The 24,372-nt window shown below is 40.4% G+C and overlaps 2 protein-coding genes across 7 annotated transcripts in view; one reads left to right on the top strand and one right to left on the bottom strand.

The window, feature by feature from the left end:
* The window catches only part of lrba (LPS-responsive vesicle trafficking, beach and anchor containing), a 178,202-nt gene that overhangs the window by 57,249 nt on the left and 96,581 nt on the right, over positions 1 to 24,372 (bottom strand). For 4 of the 6 annotated variants that reach the window (XM_030741932.1, XM_030741948.1, XM_030741940.1 and 1 more), the window contains exons 37-40: positions 18,905 to 19,029; positions 18,563 to 18,577; positions 13,722 to 13,865; positions 11,788 to 11,924 (exon numbers count right to left, since the gene is read on the bottom strand). In XM_030741932.1, the coding sequence (XP_030597792.1) occupies positions 11,788 to 11,924; positions 13,722 to 13,865; positions 18,563 to 18,577; positions 18,905 to 19,029 (421 nt within the window). The remainder of the gene's footprint in view (positions 1 to 11,787; positions 11,925 to 13,721; positions 13,866 to 18,562; positions 18,578 to 18,904; positions 19,030 to 24,372) is intronic. The other 2 variants (XM_030741957.1, XM_030741973.1) reach the window with 1 other exon arrangement.
* Positions 8,849 to 10,694, top strand: mab21l2 (mab-21-like 2). The gene has a single exon (XM_030741985.1). The coding sequence runs from the start codon at positions 9,248 to 9,250 to the stop codon at positions 10,325 to 10,327; it is 1,080 nt and encodes a 359-aa protein (XP_030597845.1). The 5' UTR covers positions 8,849 to 9,247; the 3' UTR covers positions 10,328 to 10,694.

Raw genomic sequence — 24,372 nt, 5'->3', positions numbered from 1 at the left:
TGACTTGTCACCCCAGAATGATCAGTGACAAGCACGTTACACTTGTAATGATGCAAATTTAAATCAAGAGCTGTCTTCACCTACAGTAGGTGTGCATAGGGGGTGGCGGTATCCCACTGCAGACTCAGGACACAGGGCATTATTGGCTACAAACTGTAATACTTCAACATGTTTTAACTGTTTTAAGCTAACCTTTTAGCTAAGATTTCTTCTTTACATATCAAAGACACAGGATACTATTACCTTCAATTATGAATGATACTTTAGGCACCTGACAAGAATAAAAAGCAGGATTCTTTTTTGGACTCCATGAAGTCTTATGGTACATATGTAGCTCTTACTCTGCTCTGCGTGCACTGTGGTGACGGGCAGGCAGAGTTCAGCAGGTTTGCAAGAGAACTGCTGAAAAAGCACGCTAGCTTCACCCGGAACTAATGTACGTATGAGCAGCAACAGCGAACAATAAAGTTGCGAGCAGCAACACCATAACACAGCAGAAAGAAGACAAAGCAGAAGCTTGGCACATATAATCTGACCCATTTATAATCTAAAAATATGAAGTCACAGTCCTTGAACGACAAATGAAATAATTATATATAGAAGCCCCATACATAAAAGTTGCCATTAATTTGATCTTGGCCTCATCATTTGATTTTACCATGAAGAGTGAAAATGCCTGTGTTTGCTGGTGTGAAACCAATCTAACATGAGCCATTAAACAAATTAAAGATCTGTGGTGCAAAAAAAGGAAAGAAAAAAAAAAGATGTGCGCCACGTTTATTTATGAAGATGTTAAGTTAAAACCAATCTGGGTCTCTTCAAGACTGCCTGCGTATTAGAATTGTTTAGTATTCTTGCTGCATTATATTCCACAGATCTGCTGGACTGATGTCCACTAGAAAGGAGTCTTGGATGAGTAAGTAATCTCCAGAATGTCCCGCTGGTTCTGCCATTTAAACCACACTGAATGGGTCATTAACCACAATGACAATGCAAGCATGAGAATTGAACACTTTAACATTCTGCTCTCTGAGATACAAGATATTTTTACACAGATTACACATCAGTGTAAAAGCATTCTGTTCTTGATTTTTTTCCAAAATTAGCAACATGCATTATGTTGATTTTAAGCCATTTCTACCTTTGCATTTGTGAGGCAACAGAGAAAAACAAACAAACAAACAAAAAAAAAAAAACGAAGGCTTAACAGCATAGATAGTTACTTTGCTTCTATGACACAGAGATCTAGTTTTATCTTTTGAAATGCAGCAGAGAGCTTGCTGACAAAACTAGAGCACATTTACAATTCCAATTTCCAATACGCACGGCTGGACATCGATCTTTCAATCGGAGCCGTGTCTCTCTCTGACCTCAACTGAATAACAGAGGCTTGTGAGAACAGCAGGTACACAGGTGCTGATTGTAATATCAGTAGCCTACCAGGCAGACTGGCATCCATAAACAGGCCTATCCATCAGGCTGGTGCGTTGCCTTTGACATGTGTGTCAGAGGCAGACGAAGGGAATAAATGATGGAGAGAGGGGATCAATCAAAGGAAGGGAGGGGAGGCACCTGCCCCCTGACTGGTCCAGTCAAGACCAGAGATGGAGCATGATGGAGGGGCTAGGCTCAGGTGCAAAGGAGGGGGGTGGCAGCTCTTTGTCTGGAGATGCTTGGTTAAGTGTGAGCCAGGTCAAAATGGCTACAGTGGTCTGTGGATGTGTTAAGGTGCAAAGTCAGGTCACAAACAGAGGCTGAGCATGTTTGTTTGTGAAAAAAGGGGGTTGTTTTGTGTGTGTGTGTGTGTGTGTGTGTGTAAGCGTAGGGAGACATTAGTCATCATTACACGGTGGGATGAGACTGTCTAATGGTTCTTTACGTGATTACCTATGTGACAATTGTCTTTCCCTGACCTGTCCTACCTGGTTACCATTTCCTGCAGGGTTGCATCAGCCTGCTTTCCACAGGAGTCACAGTTTGCATGGTTGCAAAGGTTTTAAAAAAAATACAAATATGTTCTAACTGTACCGAAACAATTTCAAACAGCAAACTGAATAATAAATTAAAAGGCATATACAGTATATCTGGCTGTTTCAGCTGGATTATAACATTGGTAGATAAATGCTAAAACAAAACCAGAAGCCTAGGAGCCATGTGAGCAGCTCTGAAGATGTTCTTTAGCAAAGCAGTGTTTAATTCTGAATGATGACTCTGATGATTTAACATGATGAGCATATGATTACCATACTTTAGCAACAATTACTAATCAGCACTAAAAAAGCACATTCAACACAAATATCTCACAGGTATTTTCTCTCAAGCCAACGTTTTGGACAGATTCAAATTGTGACAACAAATTTAATATTATAGGAAGCACACAATCCTGTGTCAGTTTATTTATTTATTTTATATTTATAACTTAAACTTCAATGTGCTACATGAAAAATCAAAGGAACACAACAGAGAGGTTGGGCATCTTATTATTGTAGATACTGACACCAAATCTCATTAACAATCACCCATGTGACTCAGAGGAGGTCAACCTCATGGTGTCACCAGAATCATGGGGATCAAACCTGCTATGAATGTTTGTAAACAACAACAAGACAATAAAACACCTGATGAGATATTTCAGTCTGGACCAGTGGTTGGCCAACAGCAAAATCAATACACCTAATAATAAAAAAGACATATGTAGTCAGATAACGCCCAAAAACTAGAAGATGTCTAATGATAATTACAGGTGTAATATATGCAAAGGGTCGTATTCTAAATGAATGGGTCAGTATCTCATATCTCCTGAAGATTTCAAGTTATTAATTGTCACTGATCTAGCCTTACTCAGCTGGAGTCGATGTGGTTTGGGACTTGAAAGGCTGGGGAACTAGTACTAGGGTGAGCGAATAAGATATCCAGATAATGAACTGTAAACAAGGCTGCTTCAATGCTCTACTGAGGAAACAAATACACTTCAGCAAGCTTTAAACCTTAATTTGGTGTTATCACCTATAATTAGCTTAAATCATTCCTGTTTGCATGCATATGTTTTTATGTCGAGAAGCTCCCAAATCCGTGCAGTAACTTGACTTAAGCAGCATGATAAAACAAGGAGCATTTAGATCATTAGATTGCCTGATGACCCAGCCAAAGCAGGCTAGGAAGAGCGAGGAGACTAAACTGGCCCTGGAAGTTGAAAATTCAAAGACAGAGAAAATCATTTGACACTTGTGATGCCGACAAATCTGTGTTTGTTAGGGAAACTTTCATGGCTTCCAGCTGCTGTAATTACTACACCTGGAAAACAGGCAGACGGAGAAAGAGTGAAGAAAAGAGGACCAAAAAAAAAAAGAGAAGGTCAGCCTAACCCTTCACTCTTCTAGCTGTTGCCATAGTGTGGCTGAGCGATTTATTGACTGTCTCAGGATGCGCTCCAACCAATAGAGTGGAACAGCATGAGGGGCCAATATGAATGAGTGAGTGAGAGGATCTGTTTCCTTGGACTCATTGATAATGACATACCTGCTTGGGCTGTCCGTTAGTCCTATAGCACACACTACTTAGGCTCTAACTGGAAAATCAATAGGCCCCTCTCTCAGAGACCTCTGGCTGTCATGGCTCTTTGTGATTGGCAGCTCCAGCCGAAGGTCGTCCCTTGCGACCACGAGGGTTTGGTGGAGCAACCAGCAGGAGGTGGGGGGTGAGATCCCTGCAGCCTGACACGTTGGGAGAGCTTAACGACATGGGACTAGTTGGTACATAACACCAGGGTGGTTTTCCTTGACTGAATGGCCATCCATTCAGTTGCTTGAACTAACCCTGGGTAGCCATCACCACCCCACTAATTAGAGTTACCAATGTCTTCTCAGTGGGGATTTTATTATTGCATAGTGTAAGGCTGGACACTGACCTTTAGCATAAAACTATTGGCATTCTTTCAGATTTTTTTCCATCTGGTTTTGGAAAAAATATTTTGGAGACTTTGGTGATCTTTTAGTTTTTGTAAACAGAGTTTTGTTTGGGGTTTTTGTGGCATGCAGATAAGCTGATGACTTCATATGAGAAATATAAACCAAGCTAATTCAAGTCAAGGTGCTTTGATTTTGAATGTGTAATAACTTTGGTTTTGTTCATGTGTCTGGTCCAGGGAGGGGTCAATTATTTACATCTCCATCATTACAAATGCATTCTAATATACACTGTGTCACAGTTCCAGTGGCATGCTACATACTAATCGTATAAATAATGTGTTAATGTTGACAGGGCATATTTACTTCGCTATCAACATATGAACAATTGTATGTAATTTATGCACATATACTCTCTTTTATAAATACACCAAGCCACAGTACACAACTTGTGGATGGTTAACAAGTTAAACATCCTCAATCTGTAAAATTCAAAGGCTACAAGCATTTTTATGCTTGTAAAAAACTTTGATTGGAATGGAAATGGAAATATTCAAAGATTAATTTCTGCTTTTTAATCAGTTGCTGCAGCTCTCGCAGCGCCCTCTTCAGTATTTTCACCATTTACTTTATTCAGCTGTTAACACTGCACACTCAAACCACAGTAAGAAAGAGAATTGAGTACGAAAGCATGCAGTACACACTCAAACTCCACTAGGAAGGGTTACAAATACCCTCCAATCAAGTTTTTGTAGCCATTTCCTTTAACCAATCAGAGGGGGGGGGCAGAGCGAATTTCACTTCCTCATACACACGATATTAGCTGTCTCCAGGAGTGGCTCTGCAACAATAACTCCACATGCAATATTGATGGCTGGTGTCTAAACGCAGAGAGGGTGCTGTTAAACACACACATACACAGGCAAACACACATCTGCTCTGCTCCGTGACTTCATCAGTTCTGCTATCTGCCGAGCAGATGCAGAGGCCTGCCAGGCAATTAGATGCCTGCGATGATTTTCTTTGAGCCCTCTATGGAGCTAGCAGCTGGGTCCATACGGGTACGGGAGACGGCAACAAAACGTGTGAACAAGAACATCAAAATTTTACTCTCCCAGTTCACACGTGTGTGTGGATGTTAGTTATTTGCTCTGTGTGTGTGTGTGTGTGTGTGTGTGTGTGTGTGTGTGTGTGTGTGTGTGTGTGTGTGTGTGTGTGTGTGTGTGTGTGTGTGTTGGGAGGCAATGAGTCACTTTCCCTGGACCTATCATGTTTCCAGAAAAATAAAGAGGGAAAAAAGGAATTATCTAAAAACAGACAAGTGCTACTACACCCCTTCTCTTTATCAACGCACTTTAAAGTACAAAGCAAGAAGGAAAATCATTGTTAATGAGTGCCGCTTGAATGTCAGTTTATGAGGTTTTACAGATGACTTTTTCTTTGCATCTGTTCCACATGCTGATTATTCAGACTGACGATTCAATACGTAGATGAACCAACTGACCAAATTATCATCGTCCCCCTCCATAAGGAACTAAATGTGTTCAAAGACCAGCTATGTCTTTGAGACTGTTTTACTAACTGTAAACTAAGGTATACAAATAAGGTAATGTACACAATCTAGAAAAAGGGAAAATTAATGTGTGAAAACAGTAAATTCAGACAGAGCAAGAACAGAAAAAAAAACAAAAAAAAAAAACAAGTTTATTTTGTCTGGTTACTCATCAGCTGGCAGAGATTTGTGCAGTCATGGACAGTTTTGCGCTTACAGGGGGGATCACTGTGGAGTCACACAGACTTGGATCAAAGAGCTCTTTGACAGGATCTTCTCTACACTCAACATAAATGAGAAAACCTTCCAGGAACCACAGATTATTCTCAATGTTCTCTGGAGATGTACGAAAGAATGGATGAGCGACTTGGTGAGTTATAAACAGTTGGCATTAGCATGACAGTATGTATGAAGAAAAAAAAAAAAAAAAAAGAAATACAAGGAGTGCTTAGCAAAAAAAAAAAAAAAAGAGAGAGAGAGAGAAAAAGCTCAAACCTCTGTTCCAGTGTGCACTCACCCTGTTTCTGTTTTATAAACTTTGGTGGGCATTTAACCACATATGCAAGCAGAAATATAATGATGCTCCTATTCTGACATATGGCTGACCTTTCCTTTTCAACTGGCAAAATAGATTTTATTAATCCAATACAACGTATCCACTATATAATAAAAATGAGCACAGTGGCTCAGGAACGCGTGGTTTGATAAAGTGGGCCAGAAAGGATCCCTGGTGTCTACATAAAAGTGTGCATTTGTGTCACCATATATTTCATTAAACCACAGTTAGCATCTCCTTCATAATATTTGGACACTTGCTCTCCAAGTAGAGTCGATTAATCTCTCTGGAGCTGTGAGCTTGATAATAAACAGCCATCTTGAAATCAAACAGCTAGGCATTTTTTCTCACTTATTTCATCTTTTACTAAATTCCAAAGCCACATTAGGATAACGGCTGTTTGAGGGGCAAATATCTGTTTAGCATTTTTATCATTAATATTTCACAATAAATTTATGGTCTTAAGCCAAAATCAAATGTCACGACATCACTAGTAATACTTCCCTTTAAATGTTTTCATAGAGAGGACAAGCTAATCAGACACTACAACTCTCTGCTGAGACAAAAGTTAACTCAACTATTGTGTGTGTGTGCGGATGTGTGTGTGGGTGTGTGTGTGTGTGTGTGTGGGGGGGGGGGGGGTCCTGCTAAGTTATAATTAATAAAGATAATGCAAAATACTCGGTCGTGTAATTAAATCAAATTGAATGCAGGTTTGCTTTGGGGTTTTTTTTAGCACTCTGTTGGCCTACATGAAGCAAATGTGCTGTTGAGGATCCCAAGTAAGGCAAAAGCTGCATATTAACACTGTGGTTTTTCAAGATCGTGGACGTGAGCTCAGATGCTAAAACAGTCGATAATAAAACTTCTTTCACAATAAACTTAATAAATTATACAAATCGGGACTTCACGCTTCTCAAAATTATCACCACTTGTGGAAAATGCAACATGATGAAGTCCAGAAAATGTGGCAACTGTGAAGGGTGGCTCATTAATCTGAGCCTTTTTTGAAATGTTTATGGCTCATTTCAGGATCCTTTGCATAGTTGGCCACTTTGTATCAGTAGATGGCTCCTGGGAATCATTAATGAAGCAATATTCTGCCTTATCTACAATTTTGTAACAAGTGTCAAAGTTTAATATGTGGTCTTTTTTTTTCTCCACATTTCATTTGCAGGAAGTTTGGAGCAAACTTTGAGGTCCATTTTCTACTCTGTGAAACAAAATCCAGCAACCTCGTTTTCTCTGCAACCTTTAGTTGCATCTGTGGCAGCCACAGCAGGCCTCTTTGCTTCCTACATTCACACAGCTGTAACTTCAAAGACTGTGTGATCGCTGCTTGTTACTGATTTAAGAAAATGATTTCACAATATTGGTCTTTATAATTTAGACCTAATCGGGGCAGCTTCTGTCAAAATATACAGTATGATGTCTTAAAATTAATCCACGCATTTAACCGGATTAAAAAAAAAATCGACCTGTGACTCTCATAAAATGTTTAATTAAATCTAATTTAAGACGCGCAATTAGCGCGACCTCATTCACTGGACATGTGACTGGATAGCAAACAAAATATTACATGTTGCTTAAACATGCCTCGCACCCCAGCCCCTTGTCTGTGAGAGGATGTAACGGCTTCTTAGACTCCAAGATGCGGTGACAAAGGGACGTCTGCGCAAAGATCTCTTCTTAAATTATTCAGTGTATGGACAGGGTTCACGGCGATAAAGCCACGGGCGAATTAACGGCTGTGTGTGAGGGAAGCCGCGCACACACATCCTGCAGTTATTTAACTAGAAACAATGTACCGGTTGTGTAAATAACACTAAAATAGTCACAAAAATTCATTAACTGGTTAGTTACCACGCTTATCAGGTGTACAAAAAGTCATTCGGGCCGATCGTTTTAGTTTCGTTCGTGTCACCAGAGGCGAAGCTGCAGGTGCATTCAGCACATTTATCCCAGTAAAACTACACACTTACAAAACGATGTGGATCAGACAATAATCAACGCGAAAAGACTACATTCATACTTTATAAAAGAAAGAATTTCCCACGAACGTGAGAAAACACAATCGCTTTCCCTGAAATAAGGAGAATTGGGAGTGATTGCACATGAAGAGGGAATAAAACAATTTTCACTTTAATACTGTATCACAAAAGAATACGACCAGCTGATCATACCCTGTGTTACATGTACAATTCAAAACACGGAGAACACACCTAAATCCTCAAAACTGGAGTATAAGCTTTAAAAGACTAAGTGAGTAATGCTCAAGTGAGGTTTAATGACAAAAGTAGGACGTGGCGCAAACGCCAAATGGATAGAGATTGCTACTAAGAGGGAAAACGTTGTGTTTACCGAGCCTTCGAAGTCGGAGTAAGATTTAAAACAAAAAGAGGGGGAAAAAAAGAAAATAAACGTGTTCAATTAAAAGCTGAGAGAAAGAGAGAGACTTATCTGCAGAATATAAGCAGCTGTTATATTTAAGAGTCAAAATCTCAATCCGCAAAACGCACCTAGCGAAACTGCGCGTAAAGAACAGCGCTGGTCGTGGAAAAAAAAAAAAGAAAAAAAAAAGTTTTACTGTTGGCCCGGAGAGTTTACACCGGTATATGAAGTATAAACCTAAAGGTTTGTGTTTTCCTAGGTCGACTTGGGAGCGCTGGACTGCACCGTGTGCCCAGATGCTGTTGAAGCGAACTGGAGCTCCCCTACAGGACCGTCTGCCTCTGGCAGCTCTGATTGGCTGCCTGCACTGACAGCTCCGCACATGATTGCAGGAAGAGAAGCCCGACCCCTTTCACTCTTCTAAAGGAACCATTCATAAAGTACACAAATCCAGCTCAAAGCTGAGTGTGGACCAAAAAGTGAGCGGGGGCGCAGAGGAGAGAATAACAGCAAGAAGAGATGAGTGGTCATACGCGGCGTTTTAGCCTTTAGTGTCTACAGTCCAGGAAACGGATGGTGACCCAGAACCTGAATATGCATCATCTTAGCTCTACTGGAAGTGCTCATGTCTTGGACTGATATTTAGCAAGCTATTACGTTGCATCCCTATCCGTTTCCTCCTCCTCACACTGACGTCCATCCGCTGCAAAAGCAAGGAAAAAAAAAACTTTGATTACACATTTTTCCTGCACGGTAAGCGCTTGCCTCTGGCTTTACCGGTAAGCATTGGATCCGTCAAATTACTGCGACTCTCCGGTGTATAGCCCGGACCTCTGCCCGAACATGATTGCGACGCAGGCAAAGCTGGTTTACCAGCTTAACAAATATTACAACGACAGATGCCAAGCTCGCAAAGCGGCCATTGCGAAGACTATAAGGGAGGTTTGTAAAGTGGTGTCTGATGTCCTGAAAGAAGTGGAAGTGCAGGAGCCCCGGTTTATCAGCTCCCTCAGTGAGATAGACGCGCGCTATGAGGGGATGGAGGTCATCTCCCCAAATGAGTTTGAGGTGGTGCTTTACCTCAACCAGATGGGGGTCTTCAACTTTGTGGATGACGGCTCCCTGCCTGGCTGCGCGGTGCTGAAGCTGAGTGATGGCCGTAAAAGGAGCATGTCGCTCTGGGTCGAGTTCATCACCGCCTCGGGCTACCTATCGGCCAGAAAGATCCGCTCGAGATTTCAGACTCTGGTGGCGCAGGCCGTGGATAAATGCAGCTACCGTGACGTGGTAAAGATGGTTGCCGACACCAGCGAGGTCAAACTACGGATCAGGGAGAGGTACGTGGTGCAAATCACCCCCGCATTCAAGTGCACTGGGATTTGGCCTAGAAGTGCAGCTCAGTGGCCCATGCCCCACATCCCCTGGCCCGGCCCGAACCGGGTGGCAGAAGTGAAAGCCGAAGGTTTTAACCTGCTCTCCAAAGAGTGCTACTCTTTAACGGGGAAGCAGAGCTCCGCAGAAAGCGACGCCTGGGTCCTCCAGTTCAGCGAGGCCGAGAACAGGCTGCTAATGGGAGGCTGCAGGAAGAAGTGTCTGTCCATCCTGAAGACTCTGAGGGACCGTCACCTGGAGCTCCCAGGACAGCCCCTCAACAACTACCACATGAAGACCCTGCTGCTGTACGAGTGTGAGAAACACCCGAGAGAGACCGACTGGGACGAGTCTTGCCTCGGAGACCGACTGAATGGTATCCTGCTGCAACTCATATCCTGTCTGCAATGCCGCAGATGTCCCCACTACTTCTTGCCAAACTTGGACTTGTTTCAGGGAAAGCCTCACTCAGCCCTGGAGGTTGCTGCTAAGCAGACTTGGAGACTGGCGAGGGAAATCCTCACCAACGCTAAAAGTTTGGACAAATTATAAACTGATTGTCAAGACTGCGACGAAAGACATTTTGGGATAAAATTCAAAGACTATTCTACAACCAAGTCTCCAAGCAATGTGAAAAAAATATCAGCAAGAAAATATTGAAGCGAACAAACCACAAAACCTTTTTTTTCTTTTTAAAATGGAGCAATTGGGTCCCTGCCGAGAGAAAGTGAAGGTACATTTTCAAATAAATGTAAAAAATTTTAGTTGTCTTCTTTAAATGTTTTCACAAAGTGAAGAAACTTTTATTTAAATATATGCACAAAATCGTTAAGTGAAAGAAGAAAATGTAGCGTGCCAAGTTCAATTTTTTCCATTATGTGACTTAAGAAGAAATGTTAATAAAATGTTGCAAATTAAATTACAACTTGGCCTCGTGTTTTGACGTCTTTTGACAGTTCAGATGACAAGTAGATCTGTTTTACTTTAGTTAAAAAATGTGACAAGTGAAAATCTAAGTTGATCAACACAGGAAAGAAATTTTTTTTTAAAAAATATGCTTTTGCAAAATTTAAAAAAAGGCCAATTCTAGGCCACAAGTTATTTTAGGAGTGCCAAGCTCAAAACGATTTTTTTGAATGAATGTAAATCCAAGCAAGTGCTAATGTGTAGGCCTGGGAGCATCTCTGCTCTCTGTTTAAACAGTGGCACAAGCAAAGGGCCTGCAGCAGAGGAAAAATAACCCTGATCCATTAATGAACTCATTTTACTCTATGAAATATTTTTGCTACATTTACTTAAATTCATTCAAATGTAAAATAAATAAATGTGGGTTTTATTAAAATAACCATGAGATAAACAAGCATGCAATCTTTAAAATGAATATAATTTTACAGTGTTAGCCAGCACCCACCATACACTGAGAACAAACAACCACCTGTAGGTCAGCACGCCTTCTGTTTACTAATATTAGTATAATTTTTTAAAACGTTTATTATTTTCCCAATGAGAGCATAATAATTTAATGTAATCTTAGTTTTTGTGATTTTCTTCAGACATACATGGACACAACTGCTAAATTTGTCATTATGTTTAACCAATACTCACTTGAGTAAAGTGAGTATACTGTGTTTACCCTAAATATATTTATTTGCATTTAAACTTAAACATATTGGGGGGGGGGGGGGGGGGGGGGGGGGGGTGTTTAATACAAATCCAAAAATTACTGTAAAGAGAAGAGAGAAAAAAAAAGACATGCAGTTGGAATGCAGCCTTATGGTAACTTCAACAGCATCTCCGCTTTAACAAATGTTTAGACAATCTTAGAAATGAACCAACAGAATATTTGTCTTCATTTTAAAATAAAACAGACACAAAACACACAAGTCAGTGTTTCGTTTAAAGCCACCGTGTAACATTTAGATGCCAGCAGACCATTAGGCCTATCGGAAATTCAAGCATGTCTTCTGTAAGTGACAGTCTGAAACATGATCAATGGCGCTTGAGTCCCTTACCTTTGGATCGATGGTCTTGAAGCTGGGCTCTTCTTCATCCACCTCGAAGTAGAGCTCGGACGCGGTGATGGACAGGGTGCCTTTTACCACCACAGCCGGAGCCACGAGCTGAGCACTGGTGCTCATGTTTACTGGGCCTGGAGTACAGACAGATACATGCCGGTCACAAAACAAGCAGGGTGTCCTCACTTCAAACTGGGAAACGACTGAGCGCTTGTGCGCAGTTTTTCCTCAAGTCGAAGCTGTAAATTAACTCAGAAAATTAAAAAATAAATAGGTAAATAAAACGCCCCGATGGCAAAGAAAACTTAAAAAAAAAAAAAACACGCCAAAGATAATCTTAGTGTGTCCACTTTTAAAGATGACGCACAATGGCGCAGAAACCACGTTACCGTAATATTATTTGTTTTTAAATGTTTTTAAAGACAAAATTCTTCGGCTGCATAAAAATAATTTGCAATTTACTGGCACGTTTAAGCCCAACACACATGAAACAGCGCGGGTTAGCTAATATATGCTTGTAGCTTATAAAGCGGCGGAGGCCAGAGCAGCCGAAAAACTCTAAAATAACTGATTAAAAATACTACTTTGAGTCACAATTGTCAAAACTGACTGTTCGTCAGGACCCATTGATCGCGGGCTTCTGGGAGAAGCTGAGTTTCATCTCTCATCAATCTTAATTTATGCCACTATGACAATGAGAGCCCGGCTCAGGGGAGCTGTGGGTGGAAGCTCTGCCCGGCTTTGCGCTTATGAGGCATTGTATTTGCAGATGTGCGCTGCGGTGCTGCGGGCTTGATTTCCCCGAGCACCCTCACACTCTCTCGCAAACGGATGGAACAAACAGATATATATTCATCCCTTTGCCTGTCGTGAACCCCGTGAGTACTGACATGTTATCCGTGGGTTGAAATAACATTTTTTGTTCCGTTCACTCAAAGACATTCAATTACACCTGGAGCAGACAGCTGCTTAAGAGGACAGCTAAACCTCTCCCGACAACTTCTACGCGCTTCTCGCGGTATAAATCACACGATTAGACAGGATTCAACGTTTAATCCCATTGTCATCCAGCTGCATTATTTTTATAGCACTCTAAGCCCAATTACTGCAGCTTAGTCAGCTGAGCGCTGTCACTGCGTATAATATGCGGATTACACGGCAATAGGCCTATTAAATTATGATTATTTAAATAACAGACATTATAAAAAAGGGGGGGGGGGGGACTACAACATCGTGAACTGGAATCAAATCATTTTATAGTTGTGCTGCAGTAGCTGGTCAGGCTCACATGGAGGGAATTTAAGGTTTCATGAAAAGAAAAACTGTTTTCCTGAATCAGATAATGCCCCATTTTAGAATAAGCTATCCTGGGGTAAGCTGCTACTGCCAGATTAAAAAAATGTTTAGAGTTGCTACTTAGGCCTCTGTGTGTGTGTGTGTGTGTGTGTGTGTGTGTGTGTGTGTGTGTGTGTGTGTGTGTGTGTGTGTGTGTGTGTGTGTGTGTGTGTGTGTGTGTGTGTTTGTAAAGCAGACCACCATTGGCGGAGGCAGTAAAGTTAAGATGCCATGGTGGCACTGGCACGCTAGTGATGTGCTGTGCACTGAGAAAGTGATGTATGCTCATTAAAAAGCTAGTTTTCCTTTGTTTATAAAAGGAGCAGTACACACAAATTACTCAACTATAAATGTAAGAAGAAGCGCAGCAACCTAACAAAGCAGCAAGTTCATACTAGAAAAAGGTTGCTTAGTTTTTTTGGTTTAGTATCCTCTTAATCAATGCAGTAAAACAGAGCTTCACATGTAGCAAGAAGTCAAATTACACTGGTGTTATTTCTTTATTTAGTCTGAACTGCAGAGGGAAAAATACAACATAGCAAAACAGGGAGGAGTGGGAATGACCGAGAAGCAGGTATGGGAGGTGGCTTCTTTACCTGTGAAGTTCTCCAGGTCTTTGTCCTCTAGTGACGACAGAGTGTCATCATCTCCATCAAGGGATGCCTCACTCTCCGAGTTTTGATTTCCCAGAGCCTGACTCCTGATGGACTGCTTGCCTTTGAGAATATCGTCCTCGGATGCTAGAATGGGAGGTGGGGGGGAAAGGCCTTCTTATTTTGCATTTAGAGTAATTAAAGCATAAAGTCAAGGTTATATTCAATACTGTAGATCAACACGACAAATGCGTTCGACTTTATTTAAGAGTTTAAGGACACAAATGCATTCACATGAAGTAGATTTAAAAACAAGAACCTGATGCAGATTTTTCATCTAAAATAAAGCCGTTATAAGTAACCTCATTATACACAGTAAAAAACAATGATACAGTAGCAGACAAGTTATTTGTAATCCATATCACACAGTGAAAATACAAGCGTTAGTTCCTCACTGCCTCGGCTTAAGCAACATCGATTAAAAGCCGTGATTATCAACAGTCTCGGCCCAGATTCAAATCTAAGTCAAATCTTGTGTTTCATTTTCAGAACATCATTTATTTATGTTCTATAAAATGCAGAACAATCTGAGACCTCTTAGTAAGGTAAGTTAAGATTTTTTTTTAAATATTACCTCAATGGTATTTTATGAGATAAGTGAGTTAAGTGTTTACCCTAAATAAATCTATTTGCATTTGCTTCTTCACTTCAATTGAACAGTTAAGTGCAGCGCTCATGTGCATTGCATTTTCACTGTCAGAGCTACAAACAAAATGTGAACACAAGGCAAAATCCAAACACAAACATAACCCTAAATGCATTTCCCCCCATTTAACATAAAGCAAAACAAAACACTATTTCAAACCAAGACTTTTCACACACATTTCAACAAAATGATGGCCACACACTTCCTATTTTGATTTTAACTGACACTACTTGAGGCCCTAAATGGATTATTTTAGGGGGGGGGGGGGGAGCAAATTTGCAAACATTTACAGAACCCTTTATTTCCCAGTGGTGCATAGTAAAGATCCACAGACATGAATCCTGAATACAAAGACTGGCTGGCAAGTCATCTACATTTGTAAACATAGCTGGCAATACAGCGAGCGCTTTCACTGCTTCTGTGCACGACTTTGCGTTCTAATCCGGCACTCTGCTGTAATGTAACCACGTTCAATCCAGATTGAGTCGCTGAACACACATCCAGTGGATTTTTTGTCATCATCACCTGGGACTGTGGGGAGATCAATTGCACTTCCTAAAAATGCACAGCCGTGCCGCGTAGCCATACACTTTGAAACTGCTAGAAGAGTGGGGCTAAAAAATCTCTTGTCATGGAAAATATGCAGCTCACTGATATTTAGAATGGCCTTCCTGTAATTAAGCCTCCCTGGAGGATTCTTTAGTTAGCAGCACTGAAATTACTACCAGCTCCCCTAATACGTACCACATGCCATTGTATTCGCACCAAGCAAGTGGACAGGGGACTTGTCAGAGGAGCTTAAAAACAGAAATGTATTTGAACTTTTATGCATTGCATGCTCAGCAATTATCCTCCCGCTAACACACAGTATCAAGCCTTAAAAACCTCAAACTTATTAATAGCTCCTCAGTCTATTCACTGACACAAATGCAACACAAATAAACACTCAGCATATTGTGGGGGTGTGTGAGTCCATTAGAATAGCAAAAAAAACCCAAAACAACTATTTTGAATAAAGTTACATCACTTATCAGTAGATACATAAGAGTGGGCATAAGTGACAGGCTATGTGCTAACCTCTCAGCCTTCCCATTTTTAAAGTAGGCACTATTTATTTTTCTTTTCTTCTTTTAATATGACAACCCTGAGGTTTTGGCGTACGTGTGACCATGCGCGCGTGTGTGTGTGTGTGTGTGTGTGTGTGTGTGGGATTGGGGAATTATGTGGAACATGCTAACTCATGAAACGGAACTTCAGCTTTAGTGTACAAACATTCAGCGGCTGGAAATGTAACCAACAAAGAGTGTGTGGGACTAAAATACAGAAGTAACTAAAATAAACTACAACTATTCTAATACTTATGAAACAAATCCCCCACCTCTACCCACCCCACCACCCCTCAACAAAAGAAATGAAAAAAAAAAAAAAAGATTAAAAAGATTTTTTTTTTTTTACATCACAACTGTCACCATCTTGTTAATCACTGTAATGTTTTTAAATTATGCCGTGATTACAAGCTATGCATGGAGCAGGAGTGCCACATTAAGAAAAAATGCACAGCACTTCAACCTCATCACTCATCACACAGGGAGCAGAAACATACATAAATCCCAACTGGTTACACTCTTTCCAGGACCCCATTTCCCTCACTGAGAGGTTCAACTACCTGCTTATACAACACAAGGCATGCATGGTCGCAGCAATTAAATTGTCAGAATTAACAAATTTGTTTTTAACGGGAGCGTAGCCAGGAGTGTGGTCATGAGGCGAGTATTGATTACCAGAACAGAGACATTAGTCTTCAGGTATTTACTCTGCCACCTCTGGTACACGGGCCCAGGACCAGACCAAATCAATCCCTAGAAAAGATGGTTCTTTCCAGCTGTAAATACATAACAGCCTACTCAAGCCTACTGGCAGCCACACACTCTCCTGTGGAAATCATCTTGGCACTGTATGAATGATAACAGTTGTCTATATCTTTAACATAGAAATGCACATTTTTTTTTTTGCACATATTTCCTCCTTCGTAAAAGGAAAACACGATTAACGAAAAATAAAATGCTTTTAGAATATATCACCACGTGAAAATTATGATTTTTTTTCCCCCCTCTTTGCTTCCCATTTTCTGATCATGTGAGAGATGTGAAAAGCACTGCCACAAGTAGCTAGCAAATGAGGGTAAATTCAGGCTTGATCTTATCCTAAATATTTTCTTAAGGAGTGAGACTGCATTTTCCCTTCTGCATCTGATGAATATAATTACAGCCAGATATGACCTTTGTGCTCCGTTTGAAAACTCAGCCCTGCATTCTCATCCTGAGCCGCACTTCCGTAACAAATGTCGGGTCGACTAAAACAAGACAAAAGGTTACATCAGAAAATGAACGCCGTCAGGCTTCACTGTCAAAGAGTTATTTTAATGATATATTCCCACAGTTTATCCAGGTAGTATACTCTCAGGAGGACGCATATTCTTTCCACAACTGGCTGCTGGCTATGTTTTTACGCAGCCTTGACACTGAAACTAAATATTGTTAGCAAGAATTTGTCTTCTTCCACCGGTCATGAATGTATGCAGCACATGAGCTGAAATAATTTTGGATACAACAGAATACCAGCCCAAATACCTGAACAAACAAACACATGGAACTCCTTCAGTGTCTTTTATTCTACTAAAAAATGGCAACGATAGAGAGCGAGTATGTCTGTTCTCTGTCATTACTTAGCTGAAGGGAAAACATTGAGGAATTCAAACAGAAAGTAAAATTTGGAGGATTGCTGCAGAAGAACAGCAACCAGCTGGACTCTGGCCTCATTCCCCAGCTGCCTCCACACTGCAGCCATTACTGCAGAGCAGAGGTCTCCCAGGATCCTGGGTTCCCAAACATTTATTGCTTTTAGATCGTATTCTTATTGAATCCTGTCACACCTGCCATTTGTCTTTAAGAATGATATCACATTTAAAGGGTAGTTTTGCAGGTGACACACTGAGGACATTTTTGGCTCAGAAATGTCCATTTTTTAGGAGAAAGTAATCGATTGTGCTAGTTAATCTTGGTGTAGCATGACAATGACTGCAAAAGCCTGGGCTGCGCTGGATGCTTGCAAAAATGAAGGATTATATGCACTTTTTGTTACTGCAGGGTGTGTGTGTCACTTAGATTCTTCAGTTAGTTGGTCGCTGAAGTGGATGTTATGGTGTTATCAGACAAAGATGACTGAAAACATGAAATAGAAGTAATAATAATGGGGAAAATACAAAATCTGTATAGTACTAAAGAAAAAAGAAGCCAGTTGTTGGTTTTAACGCGACAACTGGATAAGTTATGCCAAACCAAATTTAATTATCAGTAACAATGAAGACATTTTTCAACAAATATGTTTGGTAAACTCCAATTTGTGTTTTGCTAGCATTATAATTAACGTGAAGCACAATCTATACTGTTAAATAATATTAGACATGACTTATACACACGAGTGACACTTTAATGGCAAAACCTAAACTCTTAACACCGACACATCTGGCTGTTCTATTATGTTTGGGGGGATTTTGCTAGCATGGCTGAGGTCTGTATGTTCATTTAGCAGGACGGGTGATTGGACACAAAGTTGTTCTGCACAATCACCTTCATCTCTCACACTCTCTCTCACACACACACACTCACTCACACACACACACAGAGGGGTCTGTGGATAGTTCGATATGTATGTATGAAAATGCTTTGTACTTGCAGCATAAAAGCATCAACCAAAATGAAAACCTATGGAGGATTTTGGACCAGCGTGTCTGGCAGCCCTCTTCACCACCATCAGGAAAACACAAAATGTGGGAATATCTTTCAAAAGAATGGCGTTCCTTCCTCCAGAGAAGGTGCAATGACTATTTGTATTGAAGATGGTCTTGTGGTACCTGATGCCAAAACACTTTGATAAGTTTCTTTATGTTAGGTTTTATTCCACCCAATTATATACCTGAAAGTCCATTTCATTTCAACTCCAAAACCTGTACATTTCTAATCTGAAAAATTCTCCTGAAAGGAAAAGTTCAACTCCTAAAGTGATCCTTCATTCAAACCCAGAAATCTCAAAAGTGAAAAAAAAGGGGAAAAAATGAGGTTGTGTGAATATTACTTACCACTCATATCAGCCCCTGTTATGCAGCCAAGACAATAAGAACAAATGAAATTTCATATGTCATTTTAGTCACAAAATCTCAGTTCAAAAGTGATGTTCTGAATAAAGCAAGCTAATATGAAGCTGTAATTTAGCTTTGCATAATGGGTGGCTGAGTATGAAATTACCTGTGTGAAATTCAAATGTGGGTGCTTTTTATTTTTCCTCATGTGTTTTGTGGTACAATAAATCTTTTATGGCAATGGGAGGGCAAATTTTTATTGCCTTGTACCTGGTTCTACCATCAAATGAGTAAGAAAGGGTGTGCAATGAACAGGCGGCGTGGGGTGGGGATGAGACTGACCATGTTCGGCCGCAGCTTTGAGCGTAGCTTCTGAGTGACTGGATCCAAAGGGGTTCCTGATGAAGCGACGTCGCCGCCTTAAATCGTCCTCCCAGTAGTCTAGGCGCCAGAAGTCCCTCGGCCTGCTGCAACGAGACAGAGGTAGCACATGTGTTAGCAATTACCAGCCAGCATGGTATAGCAGCCCAGCATTAGCACTAGGTCCGAGCAAGCATACATAAAGCCAGCATTGTGTTTGGAGGGTTTTTTTTTTTTTTTTTAAACTCTCAGAATTAGTCTTTAAAAACATTCACTTATACACAAGCTGAAATCCCAAATCACGGTATCCCTGCCCTCAACAATGAAGCTCTCCATCCAAGAAGCAAAGGTGTTCTCTTTTTTGGCTTTTTTCCCCCTTCCTTTGTCTCTCTTTGAGAAGGGGAGCTGAGTAAGCGTGCACCATCACAGTCTAAAGAGCAAATGACAGCGTGATCATTTTCCACACACTTTTGCAGCACGTGCTTCGAACCTAGGCTCATCTCAAGACCAGCAGGACACCTCATGTCAGACTCACAGGTAGCCCGATATGGAAAGGCCATTACAAATGAGGGTGTAGCATTACCAATATTAATCAATGTCTATAGAATATTTTTCTTTCCAATGAATGTCTTCCTTTTTTTTTTTTTTTTTTTTTTTTTTTGCATCAGCAATCTTTTTTCTGTTTAGTGCTTTTATTTATTTTCTTTTGTAACAAATCGGTTCCTTTGGTAACTAGGCAGCATGAAAAAAAACCTTTTAAATGTAAAAATGCTTTCTAACAATGAAAAACTCTAATTGGAAGGGAAAACGACATGCTCTTGGCTATTCAGTGAGACTAAATCCTGACTGACTCAAGTCAAATGTTTGTGAGAAAAAAGAAAATTAGGAAGTAAGGAAATTCTCATCTGGCATTACCCTGATGTCATGGAACTGGGTTTAGAGAGCTGTGAGGTAGTGAGGTAATGTAAATGTTTTCTCTGGTGTGTGAAAAATACATTATATTAATCAGCAGAATCCACCCTCATTACATATAAATTTATACGCATACCGCTGACTATGCCGATCCTAGAAACCAGCAAAATCAAACAAACAAACAAACAAAAAGAAACGAAAAAAAAAAAAAAAAGGAAGAACGAAGAAGTCACCAGTACTGACACAAGACAGTCAAAAGCTTAAACATTACGTAAGTAAAATCAAAAAAATTAAGAACAGGTTGCTCATAAGTGGCTGAAGTGGATCATGCAAAGGTGAAAGTTGTAGGAAGACAGTTTATGGTTTCAGTGGCATTGGCTATGACGGGAGAACCCCGGCATGCTTTATGTGATCTACTCCTGAACGCTGCTCCGGCTGGGAGCTCCTCACAAATCTTCAGTCTAACACCAATGATCACACAGGGGCCTCTAAAAGGGAAAGGAGCTTTACGCAAGAAAATAAATACAATTTCCAAGCGGGTCCTTTAAAACTCTGTACGCCCTAGCTAATGAAAACCACTGATTATTTGATTTATCTGCACAAAAAAAAAAATCTCTTCAAATGGCTGGATGACAGGTGGAGAGTGACAGCTGCTCGGCACACATTTACATACATAGAGTAGATAGATATAATGCATGAGAAAATGTTTTGCTATGAAGCCAACTGGAGAAAATGAATACAGATGTTATATATTCAGAGCTGTGAAATGCTGGAGAGTATGTGTGTGTGTAGAATGCAAGCTAGACTAACTCAAGGGACAGAGATCTGTGCAGGACCAGATTTCTCACCGGTGACAAAGACCGCACTCTGTGTTTGCATGTGATAGTCACTGCACGCAAATGGCCACTTCATCATCCTGCCTGCAATTTCATTCATCTATGAAAATAATTATCAAGGTTGTGCAAGCCGCACACCTCAGAATCGGGATGCACTCGTCTCTCATCTCATGGAAGGTGGAGGGGGATCTGTCCAGTTCACACAATACACATTAATCCATCAGGAGGGCAACCACTGCCTGGAGTAATTAGTCACGGCATGGAGCGGACCACCTCTGCCAGTCATATTCATCCAGGCGACAGTGGAAGTCCTAATGATAGGGTGGTAGAAGAGGTGGACGTACAATGAAAGATACCTCGTCATCAATCCCCGATATGAGCGCTGCTATAACAAGAATGGAGATGTACAGCGCTATGCAACCCCCCCCCCCCCCCCCCCCCCCCCCCCCAATCGCACGCTGAGTGTGTTTCCACAAAGATAATAAATTATTCAGAGCTCATCCATCCTCCTCGAATATCCTTGGCAGAATTTACTGAAGCGCCATTCTTCAAAATAACAACAATTAAAATAACAAAGGGCCAGTGTTGTGCTGTGGCTCGCACCAACCACTTGTGTAATTAGTAATTAGTTTGGTCATAAAAGGTGTCTGGAAGGCCTGCTCGTTAAGCCCAAAGTGAGTGCTGTCAACTGATGAAAGTGGTGGAGAGACACAGAGGCAGTGTGTGTGCATGTTTTCAAGGCTGAGCGATATTCTGTATATGTATCCGTGCTTTCGAGCCTTACATGGCGCTGTGTGTTTGTGTGTTAAGGAGAAAACGCTGAGCCATACTAAGCTGTTCTAATGTGGACCACATTGGCTACTGAGGCAACCTGGTGCACCAGAGTTTTATGTGAGGCAGTAAATTGTATTTACCTTTTTTCCTCTCTCTCTTTTTTTTTTTTTTTTTTTTAAACATCTCTTGGATGGTCTTCAAGACTCTGGGGTTATAAATTTGAGGAAGTTTACCAACACAGAGGACAAATGGAGGAGCACAAGTTTCTCCTTTTATGTAGCCCCGATGCTTTTTCTCTCTAATCTGTAAACAGAACAGTTGTGCCTTCAATTTAATCAACTCAACACAAACCATCAACACTACCGCAAGGAAGTGTTTTACTGGTGGGCTCTTCAAGATTTCAATTGTGCTCCTAAATTCTCCATTTACATCAAAACAAAGCAGGCGTCCAAGTAGATCTGGCATGGTTAGGTGACGTGATAAATAAATGTTTTAATTGTGAGAAGCATTCAGTATGAAGCGGATGTGTCAGGATTAATGAAATGCTTATTTGGGGGAAATAAAAAAAGTTTAGAAAAGTGGAGGGCTAAATGAGTTATATTAACTCTTCTACTACTAAGTGTTCCCACATACACACACACACAAAAAGTCAAGAATCAAAGTTATTTAAGGATCTTGATATGATGGCTGCTGAGTGAAATTACATTATTTAAACATGTTTTTAAAGTGCTTGCTCTATGATACTTATTACCAACTCAAATATTACTTGACCTTTGGAGTCTTGATATTTTTTCCTTTTAGTTTGTTTTACTGACTATTACACTTCCACGCTACACCAACCCAATATCCCGAAGGTAGGCGGCCAACGTTTAATTATTCCTAATCTGGCAATAATGTCCCTTCTATTAATAATCATAAATTATTGGGATTAGTGGATTTCTAAGTAGTTGTTTTTGAGCCACAAACCTTTTAACTATTAATAAATGTGACGTTTAAACATGTTAATAGATTCTGTCTGCGAGTCCTTAAAGTTTGATAGCGCCATTATCTCAATGCCACTATTCTTCATTTAATGACAAGGACAAACGATGGCCGTCCATCAAGACCAGTTCACACAGGACTGTTTGGGGTTTGCTGCAGCTCAGCTCTCTCACAATTTTCAGTCTTTAAAAGTTTTTTTTTTTTTTTATATTTGATACTAGAAATTGATATTAAAATACAAAATCATCAAACTGCCTCTCTGACTATTTTATGTTTTGTTTGATTTCAACATTTTGTGAATTTAGGGGTGAACATGAAGAGGCAGGAGGAATCTAGTTTTGCATGGGTTTATTAAAAAACACCTCATGGTACGTGAGTGATAAAATGACCTTTATCACACCAAGCATGACACACAGAGTGAATATACTTTCATATATCACCACAAGTGACTGCACTTTGCCACAAACAGTCATTCATAACCTTTCTGCTAAATTCATTTGGGTACAGTCAATGAGACCTGCATATGCACAGGAGATTTTCCTCCCTTGCTTATTTTATATTAATGCCAGTTCCTATTGGCAGCCCTCAAATTGCTCAAACATTGCTGCTATCCCCAAGATCATTTTGCTTTGATTTGCATAAACCATGTGTTTAGAAGAAACGGGAGAGCGGGAGAAGATTGAGGATTTGTCATGTTGAGGACTGGTTGCTGGAGGACTGGCTCTTTGTCAAACGGTGGCAGCGATCGCCTCGATGGGATCTCCAGACTCAAATTAAAATGAAACAGGACCAAATACCTTCCCACTGAAATTGTTTGGCATGATTAAGTCTTGCCGGAGTGATTTTCTACATGTGCATCAATGCCTATCCTTCCCGCTGCAATGAGCTGTACAGGAGACCATCTACATATGTGTATGTTAATTTACCTCAGCTAATGTTGTTTACGAGATTTACCAGAGGTGATGTCAGGGTCACAGACACGACGACATTTCCATCTCATCCCCTTAAATGACAGTGCACATGTAATTTTGCCTATCCTTACTATTAATCACAGTATAAGTCATTTACTTTCTCTGTTTTTAATATAAGCTTGAATGCAATATCGCATGAGATCGATAATGAGAAAATTATTAAAACACATCTAATCAAAGAATATTAATATGTTTAGAGAGAAAAAGAAGCCAAACACTTCAGTGCGGGTGAATTCCTTAACCAACATCTATGAAAAGTCCCTGTTTGTTCACATGCTTTGCTTTTATCGCCATTGTGTTCACTCCCTAACACACGACTGCTCATGCTCTCATTACTGGCGCAACGTAAGCAGCTACCACTCCTTCCAATTAACTCCAATTCATCCAAGAGCTTTCAAAAAGTGATCTGATAAAAGAGAGCATGATATTGCATCTCTGCAACATCACCAGCTTGTGAGGATCAAAGTACTCCCATGGGTGGATGGCAAAAGGCTGGAGACTCCCCACAACGCAGTGCAGCCAAATGAAATAATGCAAATCAAGCCCTAATTACCATCAGCCTACTGTGAGGCTTCCAATTAGCAGCAATTACACTCAGAGTAAATTCACCAACAAAGGCTAGATGATTACGCACTAATTATATCAGATTTCATGGGATGTAAAAGGAAAAGTGTTGTATTACTAGAGTAGTAAATATTGACCAAAGATGGGGCTGTTTACCATGCTGTGAAAACATTTTTCCCCCAGTCCAAAGAAAACACATTCAGCTTCTCTTTACTACTTTAGCGCCTCTTTTTTTTTTGCTTATAAGTATCATTTAAATATCAAATACATACTAAATTGTATCCACAGACTTCCACTGTGACAGCAATGAAGTGGTACCATCTGTATTTTTGATGAAGAGTCACATTTTTCCTGCAATTTTGACAACGTGCATTTAAGGCCATTTATCATCACTACTGCAAGGTAATGAGGG

This window comes from Archocentrus centrarchus, chromosome 1 (assembly GCF_007364275.1).
Source record: "Archocentrus centrarchus isolate MPI-CPG fArcCen1 chromosome 1, fArcCen1, whole genome shotgun sequence".
Taxonomy (NCBI): domain Eukaryota; kingdom Metazoa; phylum Chordata; class Actinopteri; order Cichliformes; family Cichlidae; genus Archocentrus; species Archocentrus centrarchus.
Note: the sequence above shows the minus strand (reverse complement) of the source record. Positions and strands in the feature narration are given on the sequence as shown.

Excerpts from the sequence above, each read along its gene's own strand:
- mab21l2 (XM_030741985.1), top strand. The coding sequence starts at position 9,248 with ATGATTGCGACGCAGGCAAAGCTGGTTTACCAGCTTAACAAATATTAC.